The sequence below is a fragment of the Leptidea sinapis genome, chromosome 34 (assembly GCF_905404315.1).
Source record: "Leptidea sinapis chromosome 34, ilLepSina1.1, whole genome shotgun sequence".
Lineage (NCBI taxonomy): Eukaryota > Metazoa > Arthropoda > Insecta > Lepidoptera > Pieridae > Leptidea > Leptidea sinapis.
This window is the reverse complement of record NC_066298.1, coordinates 5,905,974-5,920,211: the sequence shown is the minus strand read 5'-3', so window position 1 is coordinate 5,920,211 and position 14,238 is coordinate 5,905,974. Positions and strand designations below refer to the sequence as shown.

At 35.9% G+C, this 14,238-nt stretch overlaps 1 protein-coding gene across 2 annotated transcripts; it reads right to left on the bottom strand.

The window, feature by feature from the left end:
- Positions 1-142: 142 nt before the first annotated feature.
- LOC126974999 (zinc finger C4H2 domain-containing protein) lies at positions 143-14,238 on the bottom strand. Of its 2 annotated transcripts, none has more exons than XM_050822785.1 (5): positions 14,084-14,238; positions 13,701-13,872; positions 7,635-7,813; positions 2,931-3,059; positions 143-1,142 (listed from the first exon to the last, which is right to left on the bottom strand). In XM_050822785.1, exons 1-5 carry the CDS (start codon positions 14,140-14,142, stop codon positions 1,016-1,018), a joined length of 666 nt encoding a protein of 221 aa, XP_050678742.1. In that variant the 5' UTR covers positions 14,143-14,238; the 3' UTR covers positions 143-1,015. The 2 variants fall into 2 exon arrangements, with proteins under 2 accessions (XP_050678742.1, XP_050678743.1); XM_050822786.1 differs by having other exon boundaries at positions 2,970-3,059.

Genomic DNA, 14,238 nt, shown 5'->3' with positions numbered 1-14,238 from the left:
ATTGAAATTTGTCAAGGATTTCCCTTTTTCGGTATATTTTTTAACATTGTTTTTTATTTTTATAAATGCAGGTGTTTATCAATGGTAAACGATGTAGAACATTGCCTGAAAATTATTCTCAATGGACACAAATAAAACAAAGTTCCACTTAAATCAGGTTGTTGTAATGTAAAGTGGGACACTAATAAATAACTTAACCGACTTATTTACACTTCACATGGAGGCAGTATTGTATAATATACCTCTATTGCAAATACAATGTACTTAAATATTAATCTTATTATATTAACCTTATTAACTAATTCAATTATCTTTATTACATCACAAATTGTTTGGCAATAAATAACTGACTTGTAAAATGTACAGTGTACTCTTTTCTGCTGCGTAGTGTCGATACCATAGTTTGTGTGACAATAAAAAAAATTAAAAAGTTTGCTAGATTTTGTCTTCCAAAACATTGATAATGACACTGAAGCTGTCACTTTAGTTTTAGGGCGACAAGTTCTGACATAATATGGCACATATTTTGGCCCGCACTTTCAAATGTGGATCAATAGTTATTTATGCAACTGTTGTGTAATAAGGGGTATTAAAACACGAATGCGGGTTTATCACACGAGGCGAAGCCGCATCACATGAGTGTTTTAATACTTAATTATCAACAGTTGCATACAATACTATCTACACCCATAATATGAATCCTCTATAAAAGATTCTGAAATAGTTAGCTTACTGCTAACATTAAAAATGCCAGTCCATAATATCCTCCAAAGGTGTGTTATTATGAAAACGGATGATGTAATGTTGTAATGAATTTCATTACAACACTCGTTTGGATGTAACTAATTGTTATTTGGGCATTGGCTGTTTTAATATTGGCAATAAGCTAACTGTTTTAGAATCTTTAATAGAGGATTAAAGCATGGGTGTAGGTAATAAATTATGTCCTTTATCCAACTGTCAAACAAATATAATGAACGTGTAAGATATAGACGGGCGGTGTGTCGGTATGTGACTACTTCTTCTTGGGCTTCTTGGGGTTCCGGGAGCGACTCTTGGCCTTGCAAAGCGGGCAGATGGGCGCGTTGCGGTGGATCTGCTGGTGGCACGACAGGCACGACTTCATGGGCGGCGGCTGCTGTCTGCGGGGCGGGCTGGTGGGTTACAGATCGTACTATCGACGTACATGGCTACTGTTATTCGGATTAGACTACAGCTATTAATCACTTTAGCGAACTCGAACCTGTAGCGGTTTGTTCGTAGTTCATTTTTTTATGAACATAAGGGACGAGATGTGCAGGACGTCCAGCTGATGGTAATTGATACGCCCTACCCATTACAATGCTGTGCCGCTCAGGATTCTTAAACAACCCAAAAATTCTGAGCGGCACTACAATTGCGCTCGTCACCTTGAGACATAAGATGGTAAGTCTCATTTACCAGTAATTTCACTAGCTACGGCGCCCTACAAACCTTAACACAGTAATGTTTACACATATCTGCTTCACTGCAGATATAGGCGCCATTGTGGTACCCATAATCTAGCCGGCTTTCTGTGCAAAATTGCATTTGCGGATGTTATAAATATTCAATTAATAAACTCCAACCGGTCAAAACCACCATTGCCCGACGTGGAGCCCTCAATCGGAGGTCGATGCCGTGCGGCCCCGCCCCATTCGTGGCAACGGGGCGGCGCCGTCCTTTATGCATTGCATTATAGAGAAAAAAAAGAAGAATCTAGAGATAAAAAAGAAATCTAGAATCACAGTGACACAATGTACCAATAAAAGTAAGAACCTACACAAGAACGTACCTACTGAACCGTTCTCACATTTGACTACGTACTTGTATAACGCATCACAATTAGTTTGTCTCTGCGCCATCTTTAAAAAAAATTTAACAGTCAATACATTGACAGCTCACGCACTGCCCACAAAGCTAGATGAACCCCTAGTGCACCGCATCAAGTAAATGAGACGGAGGGGCTTTTGTGACGTCACATAGCAGTACGTTCATATTGATTACTCCACCGTCCACGACAGCTATCCTAACATTGTAATTAAATATTTAAATAGCATTAGTAATGCATATTACCAGAATATACACGAAAAACTAAATACCAAGCTTTAAATAACATAAAAATATAATATGCAATCACCAGAACACACACTATAAATAAATCTACTTGAAGTAGTCAACAAGCTGCAATCACTTCTCGGTTTAGTAATAAACTCTGTTTACAGAATTGATCATCGCCGAGCGCAAACTGTTAGACGGTGTTTTTACGCTTTCACGCTACTAAACAAATAATAATGGAATTTTGATGTCTGATATACTTAATATAAGCACATAGGATGCTTTAAATAAGTAATGTAGCTGAGAGATTGACATTAAAAATATACTGTAGTGAGCTTAAACAACACAAACTATTTAGTTAATTCCATTCCATATATAAAATAAGTTCTATCAATTTTAAAGAAACACCTAAAAAGTAAGTACACTTAATTAGTACTTTTCGGTTGAATTAGCTGAACCAAAACCAAAATTAAATAAATATATGTACAATATATTATTAATTAAAATATATTAGTGAAAAAATATTCAGTTTCGAAGGTTTTGATTCTTTCAACGAACCTAACGTTGTTTTAGTTAGTTAGGTCGCGTCGGTGAGTCGGTTGATAGTATTGTTTACCCGTCTTAAGCGGCTTGCTGGACACGTCACTTATTATAATGACCAAAACTAGTTCTTTAACTGAAGAGTACATGGACTAAACTGAACCAGAACAGATACATCGAACAAACCCTTCAAGAACAGAAATACACATGCATATTCTGTTGATTGCATATAAAAGCCAAAGAAGCAGAGAGAAGGGGGGGGGGGGGCAAGGAGATCGGGTGGGAGAGGGACAGCAACATAAAACTTGTCGAACCTCAGCGAGACGGTTAGGAAATCTTGTTGTATCGCAGACCTGAAGGCGGGCGGCGGCGGAGGCGGCTTGCGGGGCGCGGGCGGCAGGAAGGGCGCCGCACGACCGCTCGCCGGCAGCGACGGGAACCGACTGAGGGACGATTTCCGACCGTGAGTGGGTTGTGTATAGAGGTGTTCGTTATATTAGATAGCTGATAAAATAATCCAATATATATTTATAATCATATCACTTAATATTTATTACAACTAGCAAGCGTTATTTAATATTTATATGATACGCGATTTTTGTCTCCTGCCAAATTATGCTCTAAGAGTACTGCATAAGAACTAAATTCAAATGAAAGTTGTTTATAATTACAGTCATACAAAAGGGAACTATAAAATATCTGAATATCTGGATCTAAAGAACCCATGGGACTGAACTGCTGGGCTGTTACATGTCTGTCTCAGTTTGATAAACGTCATTATAGTTATATAATTTGAATATTAATATTGTTTCTGTTTTTTAATCAATTTTAATAAGAATAATAATAATAATTATGAGTTATGTAAATTGAAACAAAATTGTAAGTAGAAGCATTTAGTAAGTATTGCATAATATGTAGATGAACATTGTTTTGTTATTCGGTAGATTTCTCGTGACAGGCATCGTCATGCTCGCTTAAATGCCTCTGCTTGTGGTGCCGACGTGGGACGGGTCGTTCCCTTCCCTAAAATATGGTCGAGGGAGGCGATGGCTGGTCCATGCGTCATGCTCGTGAACGGGTGCTACACGTGGTGGCTGGATGGTCTTGGAGGTCTTCTTGACGTGTTTTTTTTATTATTACTTCCGTTAAAGTTATTATATGTTTTATTTTATGAAATGCCCACATAATGCCTCTATTTATTTACGGTATGTGTGGATAGATGCATCTACTATACTCAATAACTCTTGTGTTTATAAGTATTAATTTACTTTTTTTTCTTTTTCATACTTACTCGTGTAAGCCTTTCAGTTTTTGACATTTGAGTATTTTTTTTTGCGTCACTTTGCATATATTGTATTTTAAATGATTTGTAAAACAATTAAAATGTAAATCTTGACTTAAAAGAGTGGCAATAAGTTTCTTGCCACTTCTTCTCATTAGCTCAACCCTTTACGAAGTAGCGGTAAATTCAATAAGAATTTTTTTTTGACATTCATAAGTGTCATTTCCGTGACCTACATGTTTTTGAATTTGAATTTGTCACCTGCCAAATTATGCTCAAGGAGGACTGCATAAAGTTTATATTCAAATAAAAGTCCATTTGTAATTGGAAATATATTAAGCAAATGAATATATTTTGTTTGGCTATGCAACGCGTTAGATTATTTTTTGTTTAGTATTAAATCTGTGCTCTAAAAGGACTGCATAAGAACTTTATTCAAATAAAAATTCAGTTGGAAATCTTAATATATATAAATCTCGTGTCACAATGTTTGTCCTCAATGGACTCCTAAACTAATGAACGGATTTCAATGGGGATTACTTCATGGAGTGCAGTTTAGTCCAACTTAAGAGATAGGCTAGTTTTTATTTTGATTTGGGACCCATAATTATTTTTATTTCCAATATTTGTTTTGTTTGGACATATTTTCTGTGAGAGTAGTTTTTTGACGCGCGGTTTGACAGTTCTGCTGTGAAACAATTTCATTATAACAACAAGGAGCATATTATTATGTTACAATGAAAAATTATTGACAAATTCATCAAAAACTGTATTTTATTTATTATGTACAGAACAACGTCTGTCTGGTCAGCTAGTATAATATAATAGGTAAAGGAATATAATTTGTTCGGCTATCTAACGCGTTAGATTATTTTGTTTGTTTGAATAAATATTAAATCAAATCGGATATAACGCGCTTGCTTGTATATCACAATCAATTGTGATTGTTTGTAAAGTTTGTTTTATAGAATAGTTTAAAAAGTTTTATAAAAGTAGTAAGTACCTAAATTTAGTTTGGCATAAATAAAATAATAGATAATTATATCTTATTATAAATCATAATTTCAGTCAGACAGTCTTAAGCCTGTATAAAAAGTACGAAGGAAAGTTCAATTTTTTTACTAAGTACATTATTAGTAAGCACTTTTAAAAGCTCACACAACAATAATGTATACAATAGTATTTAACAACGCACGATACATCAACATTCTGTGACGAATAGCAACGATAATGAAACGCGTCATAAGTCATAACGAAGTGAACAAATATATTATATCATAAAAAATAATAGGGGTTTTAAATCGTATCGTTATAACGTGATTTCAATATTTAGCTTTTGCGAACCCCTCTACTTTGTAGCGGAGATAATATAATACACAATTAAAATTAAACTTAATGAGACAAAAATAACACGAATGTATCGGTAAAGCATCGGTAATTTGATTGAAAAACGAGAAAAAATCTCATTGCCATACTTTTAAATCATTAATACAACTTTATATTTTTTTTAATAACCATTAATTTAACCCACGCATGTGACGCAATAAAACACTAAAATGTTTCGACTTACTTGCACAAGAAGAAGGTAAAAATGTAAATAAATAATAAAAAATATTCATATTTTAAGGTACCCATGTCGTATCGTCCCGGAAACACCGCACAAGGAAGCTCATTCCACAGATTTGTAGTGCGTGGAAGAAAGCTCCTCGAAAATCGCACAGTGGAGGACCGCCACACATCCAGATGGTGGGGATGATAACCTATCTTGTGGCGTGGTGTGCGAAGGTGGAATTCGGCGGCAGGGATCGGGTTAAACAGCTCTTCGGAACACTCCCCGTGATAAATGCGGTACAAGACACTTTCATTACTTATTGAAATCCAAATGCCTCTTTTATTAAAACTACTAGCTGACCCGACAGACGTTGTTCTGTTCATAATAAAAAAAACTCTTCTTCTCATAATATATATATATATATATATAGATTGAACTTCGGAAATGGATTGTCTTGATTCATACCACAAACTTTCAAGGATTGGCCTTAAGGTTTGAATGGTCAGGGCGAATGCGAGACGGATCGGAAATTAAAGAGCGGGCTAACTCGTCATGCAAAATGTTCATTAAGTAGTTGCTGCAGATCTGAAGAATTGCTATTATCATTGCTGCATTGATCTCTTGACATCGATCAAGTTATTTGTCCATGTTGCCCATGAAGTATAATTGTAAAAATTTAAGCTGTGCATCCAATACAATGGTGAATCTGTCCTTATATCTACAATATCAAAAGCAAAACCCGTATTACTGATTTATAAACACTTTTTTTAGAATTAGCATACACAATACTTAGGAATAAGTATAGTACGTATGTTATTCTTTTACTGTATTGTGTGTAAGTATGTAAATAAATAAATACCTTGAATGTCGGTTTAAATCCTCGTTCTTAGATGTCTGCCCCAAATGAGGTCATTTGGAAACAAACATTGTATTTTTGAGTGTTTTCTAGAACATGGCAGCACAATTCTTGCGTTTCTCCGCAGAATACTCGCAAACAACGTCCATCGGCCCAGTGCGAAAGCTAGTATGCAAGCAGTACTACAGTACAGTATAAGTACTGCAAACGTATCGAAACGCTGCTCGATTCAAATCAGTACTTCATAAACTTCTTCTTGTCGAAAATTATCTATAAGTTGTTGATCTCTGAGGTTTTACTGGACGATTTCGTATTGCCAGCCGATCCGTTTTACGGGCTGCTACGCTTTGCTCTTGTGATTCATAGCACGAAGACGATCCATACTAACGCGGTTCTTTTCACCTGCAATTTCTTGTTCTTCTTCAGTCCTTTCATTCGCAATATTTCGAATCCTAGTTGCATTACGTCTTTGTCGGGGATAATTTGATCGTCTTGGTCGTAACATTGTTAATGATAATATCGGCACAATAAGCTAATAGAAACTCGAAACAAACACACCAACCGGTCAACTTGAATAACATGACGTGCACTGTCAGTTGTATTTTATAACTCATGTAGCGTGAAACTAACAAAAAACTTTATTGAATTCTTTCTATTCTCGAGATGTCATCAAAATGTCAATCCATACAAAATGTATCAAAAAATATTTTTTTTATAATAATACTAGCTGACCCAGCAAACGTTGTATTGCCGATATTAAAATCGCGATACAAAAGTAACTGTTGATTGTAGATAGGTGAAAATTTGAAGTTGTGTGTATTTTTTAATGCTGACTCATAATCAAACAAATTTAAAAAAAAAATGTCAAAAAAAATTAAAAATAAAATTTCGTGTGGACCACCCTTAACATTCAGGGGTTTGAAAAATAGATGTTGGTTACTCAATATGCTCACAAAATTTCATGAGAATCGGTCAAGCCGTTTCGGAGGAGTACGGGAACGAACATTGTGACACGAGAATTTTATATATAAGATGTTTTCGTAATTTTTTTGATATTTTATGATTTATTATATCCTATGTCCGTCTCTTGGCTCTAAGCTACCTCCTCACCAATTTTCAGCCATATCAGTAAAGCCGTTCTTGAGTTATAAATAGTGTAACTAACACGACTTTCTTTTATATATATAGATTATAACATGAAGGCAAGTTCAATGAGATGTCACAAGCTTCTTCTAACTACCCTCAGTTAATATTTGTATGTCCTCAACAAACGAGTGGAGCTGTAAATTTCTGCTCGAGAGCCAGAAGGAGTGAAGGTAGGTACGTACTCGGGCGTGATGGGGCTGCCCTCCTCCTCGTGCAAGTCGGGCAGGCGCTCCAGACCCAGGCACTGGCGCCGCAGCAGGTCCACCTCAGACTTGAGCGGGCGGTAGTCGTCGTGCAGGCGCGCCGCCGTCGACAGCTTGCGGGACATGCTCTCCTCCGTCTGCTTGATCACGGTCTCCATCTGGAACATCGGCAACCAACCCACTTCAGTGACAGTACAGACCACATTATATATTAGACAGTACAGTCCCGGGTACTTAGGTACCTACCCGTACTAACAATATATTTCTATAACTAAAATTGATAAGCTAGTATCTATTCTGAACAAGTGTAGCATCGGCCAGTTGAGTAACGAATTCTTTGACTAAATTGTTAGAGCATAAGTATGCCATAAGTATTAACTTAAGTGTTCATATTTTGCTATCCGTGAGGACTTTTAATTGGCTTTTTGTCACTATTTTATTCAAAACTATTGTACACTATTTGTCTTCCTATATTAATAAAAAAAAACACTCCGCTGAGGTCAAATCTTCATTTTATAAGGTTTTGTTTCATGTTCGTTATGTGAGTGAGCCCGTTATCATCTTTTCATCCTCATTTTTATTTAATTTTTTACTAGAATAATAGGATTTGGGTTTGTTCCAAATTTGATTAATTGTGGGAGTAAATTCCATCCAGTCAGGTAGAATGGTATCACCCAATAACAAAACCCAGTATTACGAAAGTTAACGAATAGGTTTGTTAAGTCACGAAAGTAAGTTTACGGAGTGCAACAACGACCCAGGTGACCACCCACGGTAGGTGATAGCCAAGCCCACCCATTACATTTTTATCTAATAACGCGCTGTTGACCCAGTTATTTTTATTTATAAACTAAGCCGAAATACGCAATCCGCTCTGACTTTTCTAAACAGTCACTTCCCGTTTCGTCCTGAAATTACACCTACTCCTAACACACTGTGATGGACTGTTTACTTTGTCTATATATTCTGTGTTTTAGTTTTTTTTTCAATACAAGATACTTCATTAAATTAAGAATGGGATTGTTCGCAACACACGAGGGTGCCAGTAGGAAGAGCAGTCCCGTCCATCACTAGAGCACCTTCCCGGATAACAATCTGGAGATCACGGCTAGAAGCTAGTGTGCCCAAAGCTGGTGATCCAGTTGCAAATATATTTGTGGTTGATGGTGATATTGGGAACAATGTTTTCTCTCTCGAAAGAAGGCTTTGTGAAATGCGCAACCAAAGGCCTTCGCTATCTTTAGGCCATTCTCCAGCTTACGATGGCCGCACCACAGTTGTCGGAACGGAAGACCTTCTTCGATTTCACATAGCTTCACTGCTTAATGTGGGGCGCATCAAGCCAGTTACGTGCAGTCTCTCTCTTAAAGAAGGACATTCTCTGCCAACTTTGGCACCACAAGCTCAGTATGAAAATATCTATGTGTAACACGATTTTCGAAAAAATATTTCTAAAAATGTTTGTGAAAAAGCGCACGAAAGGTATTGATGTGAATTATGTGTCAACAATGGTATTTAAATTATCTTCTCGAATGGGTATTCTTGCCTACGACGCACTTTAAGAGCACACTTTGTACAATATAAGAACATTATAAATAGAACAACGCTAGGGGAAGTTCATACTGTTGCGGCCTCGCTGTGCCCTATTCCTAGACCTGTACCTACAGTATGTATATTTGTTCGACCGACCCAGGCACGCATTGTTTACTTATAAGGAAAAAAATTATAGCTTTTAAAGATTTTGTATATCTGTAACCGCTTTGTTTATACATGAAAAGTGATAACAGATTTTTTTAAAGAAACCGTATACGTATTTACTTATTAAGGTTTACCGACAGATAGTACACAGAAATATATTTAGAATACGTAGTACACAATTCAAAAACTATAGTGAACATCCAATGATGGGTAAACAACAGAATAAGTTACCTTAGTTGTAAACAGAGGTAGAAAATAATATACATTATAAAATATATTACAAGAAAAAGATATATTTATAAATATATATTAAAATTTACAGATACAACAAGTATTTAAATATTAGTATTCTATCTCATATTCCCAAATACGCTCTTTTAAACTTGTTAAACATATTATATTATGTAGATCCATCAGTGTTGTTGAACCATGCGTTATGTTGACGGCATATCCGAGGCAAATGACTGTGGACCCTAAAGTTCGGTAAGAATCTATTGCAAAAGGCTGAAAGTTATTCACTCTTGCATTATCATGAGGAACCTTAAAGTTATTTTATTCCAGTAATTGAGAATATTCAATAAAATTGCTAACTATTTAAAAAAGAAAAGCCTGATCTGGGTTCCAACGTCTACGCGAGAGAGTTGTAAATTCAAAAAAGAAACAGCCCTCAATATATGATTGTAATAATATACCAATTATTGGTATAGCTTGTTTTGATGGACACATAAAAACATGAACCTTTTTTGATTCTTCTCAAGTCTTTCCAATGGTGACTTTCTCTTCGTAAATTTTATATGTTTACATTCATCGATGTTTAATGGTAACTTATTTGCAGATGACCAATGAGAAATTCTTGTTAAATCCACCTGCTAAGGGTGGTTTTCATTATCGTCCTTAATTACTCTCGTAATTGTTAAATCATCGGCGAAAAAATAGAATTTTTATTTACTTTACCTAAACCATTATAAATATGAAAAAAAAAAAGTATAGGAGCCAGATATGAGCCTTGAGGAACTCCTGATGTCACATGGAAAGCATCCGACTGGTGCCCACACACTACTACTTTTTCGGATCTGGCAGACAAGGAACAGGAAAACCAAGACAAAAGTTTGCCGTGAAGGCCACATTTTACGAGTTTTGATATAAGTAATCCGTGGTCTACTCTATCAATAGCTTTACTTATATCTGTATACACTGTGTCAACTTGTAGCCCCATGTCGATTGCCTCAGATATATTTGTTATATGATAAACAAGGTTGGTAACGGTAGATAATTTAGATCTAAACCCATGCTGCTGATTAATCAAATTGGGTATTAGGTGAGCCGTCAGAACGGAACAAACAATTGATTCAAATAATATCTATATGCTTATATAGAGATATAACTAACAGTTTTCGTGTTCATAATTAGCTGGTATTTTACGGTATTTAACCATAGTTTGTGATGTCTAAAGTTATAAGGGAGTATGGTGGACTTTATTGGTAGATATCTCGCAATTACCTTATTTTTAATCTTTTACTGCGTATATTTTTTTAAACTCGAACTACTTTCTATCATATCTAAATAAGTCATTTGTAACAGAGCTGAGCTGAAAATTTACTCGAATATTTTTCATTTGTGTGCAGCTGCCCTTATACGATACGAGGTGTTAGATGTTATCGTACGTCGTAACAATAAACACGGTGAAACGGTACAACTGTCGCGGGTGGTGTGGCGGGTAAAAATAATGTACACTCATTGGGTTATATCAATATGTGTCTATAATATGTTTAGCCATCACCTGCTTACTGATCAGTGATCATGCCACGCCATGCTCATCACATTCGTGACGAGCAACAGGTTTTATTTTCTACTTGTACCATCTGGGTACTACTTACCTAATTTAACTCAAGATAATATCTTATCAGGAAATATTAAGAATAATCTTCCAGTCATACTTATAGAAACTGTAAACATTTGAACGGAAACGCGTGTATAGCTTACAACTGTTTGTTTGTTTGTGAACCGATTGGAAGGGACCAAATGCTAAAGGAAACTTATAAAAATACGTCTAGTTGTTCGTGCTAGTTGGAAGAAGCCGCATTCAAATTCTAGGTTTAGCCATTTCTCAAGCGAATCGACAAACATTCCCAAAACCTTTCTGACCTCGGTGACATTTATGTAAGTAGTAGGTAGGTAGGAACTTACATAAGAGATAAATGTCACCGAAATCAAAGTTGTACTTTTAATCAAACAACATTTGAAATAGCCGAAAGTAGTTTTTGATTCAGGTTAGGTGGGGTATTTCCAGTGTGCAGTAGAGAGTTACCGGCTGCCGGCGGCGGAGGGACCTGTTCTTGTCATTGTCGGAGTTAAGGCGAAGTTAGATCGTGGTTTGAGTAGGTAGCAGACAAGGACGGATGGACGGACGATCACCGGCGCGGCGGCCTAATCCCAATAATAATATCATGTATGTATGTACATAGGTAGGGTGATATGAAGGGTCGCTTCATTTTGTGTCGTCTACCGCATTTATCACGGGCTGTATGACCTGATTCCTGCTGCCAATTTTCTTGCCTTCATTGTCATCAGCCAGAAGATCATCAGAGAAAAGCCTACCCCAAAGATCTCCAATACTATCAGTCCTGAGCTGCCCTTTCAACACGCTGTGTTATGGGGGTGTATATCATGAATCAATGACTTGGAGGTTTGTCTATTTAGCTGCCTATACTGGAAAGCATCGTCCGGGGACTGGAAAGCATCGTCTGGGGACTGAAGAGCCATTTGACATCTTACATCCATCAATTTGAGGTTGACCGACAGAGTTCCTTTAGGGGCTACCTACCTTTGTAACAAGATTATTTTTACGATTTTTTCACTACTTCAACCCACAGGGGCTCATGTATCATCTGGAAAGTGATAACTGGATCCAACAGTTATGTCATTTCAGTCAGAGCATATGCTCCTTCAACCTCCTCGTGATTCAGCCATGTGTTAGGTCGCACCCCGACTCAACATATCGCACATAATAAAAAATAAGAAAATGAAACTTCAGCACAGGTTGCCGCTTGGCTTGTTGGTCCACTTTAATCTGACACTGGCTCAAATTAGTGGTATATCTTCCACCGAAGACACAGTAGGAGGAATAGAATAGAACTTTTCAAGTTGAGTTTTTAATTGGAATACCGACTTTGAGTACTGTTTAAATATGGATGTATTTGACTTATGTTGACAAAACTTGGCATTACTTAGATTTAAATCAATTTAAATTTTATTTAGCATGACCTAAAAAGATGTGTTTTGGCTTAACCTTCCATTTGCTAAATTATCTCATGAGATGGGTACCTTAGAGAGCATCAACTGTGGTGAATCCAACATGTTCCATGGTTTAATGGATGATATCAAAATATTCTCACTTCATCTGTCATTAGACATCTATAGTAGATGAATTCCCCATTCCTTTGAAACCCATATGTCTAAACCAAGAACACCAAAGACATCTCCAAGGTTCAGGAACCCTTCCCATCCATTTATAGTTCCAGCTGACAAACAGCCTGTTAGTCGAATGGTCCAAGTTAATAAATCAAAGAAAAGAACATTATAAAGAGGCTTGCCGCTAAAAGCATCCTTAAAGTTAATGTTTTATTAAATATAATACTGTCACTTTCTTTTTCATTTTGAAAGTCAAACATGTGATATAATGAAACATTAACTTTAAAATGCTTTCCATAACTGGCAGTTAGGGTTAAATGGAATTAAGTAAAATTTGTATAATTTATCTATATAACTAAAATGAACACAAATGCTTACATGATATGTTTGTATTTTACATCAGAGAACAAACACTTCATAACTTAATAGATTGTGACAGGACATTTGAAGGCAATCAGCTCATGCTCAAATCACAATTTAAACAGTTTCTTGGATTATGTATTTTGAAGGTTTCAAATACATACCCCTGTTGCCTTACTAGCTCACACACATTCAACTTGCTCTATACACAAATAATATTATTACTATAATACATAGTAATATATTAAAGATAAACATAATCTCCACCACAATGGGGCTTTCATTTACCAATTTTAATAACAGTAAAATTAGCATCAAGTAATTTATCAGTGACAGCAGTAAGTAAATAAACAAAAATGGAATATTTGTGTATACCCATCTATACCGATATAATTAGATAGTTGTGAATAAAAAATGGATTACATTGCATTTATATTCTAAAAAAAAAAGGTGTGCACTACACCTCAAATTTTGTCCAATTACAACCCTTCACTTTTAGGATGCATTCTGTATAAGAAGAATGCGAAGACATCAGTTGAGAGTACTTTATAAGTAGGTACACTATCGTTTACTCACAGCATTGATGTCTGCGTGGATCTGTCGCAATTCCTCAACATGGCTCATCTTCTCCTGCTGTAACAGTTCCATCTCCCTCTTGTACTGCGCGAGACATCGCCCCTCCTGGTCACCACTACGGACTTCATTTAGTATACTTCGTTTCAACCGCTCAAGCGTAATAGTTTTATTTCTAAAACACATAACAAACGATAAGTATGTTTATATCGCAATAATAACTAGAAGTTGTTTATATTTCTAGATAACATTGAATATATTCTCATATTCAAATAAATATGTACTTCCGAAAGTTAGATTCGTGGGTACAACAACATAAAACAATTCAGTGAGATTTATAATGTATCGATCGGATGCATTCACATTTAATTTATTTTCATAGAAACCTTATTTCTTTCATTGCTTCTAATTTGTGATAAATTTCTCTCTCGTTTTCAGCAGTCATATCGTGCTCAAAAAAGTATGAAAAAAAATTTGTATCGTAAATTAAATAATACAGAACACTACTACTCTAAATAGAACCTCTATTTTTTATTTTACA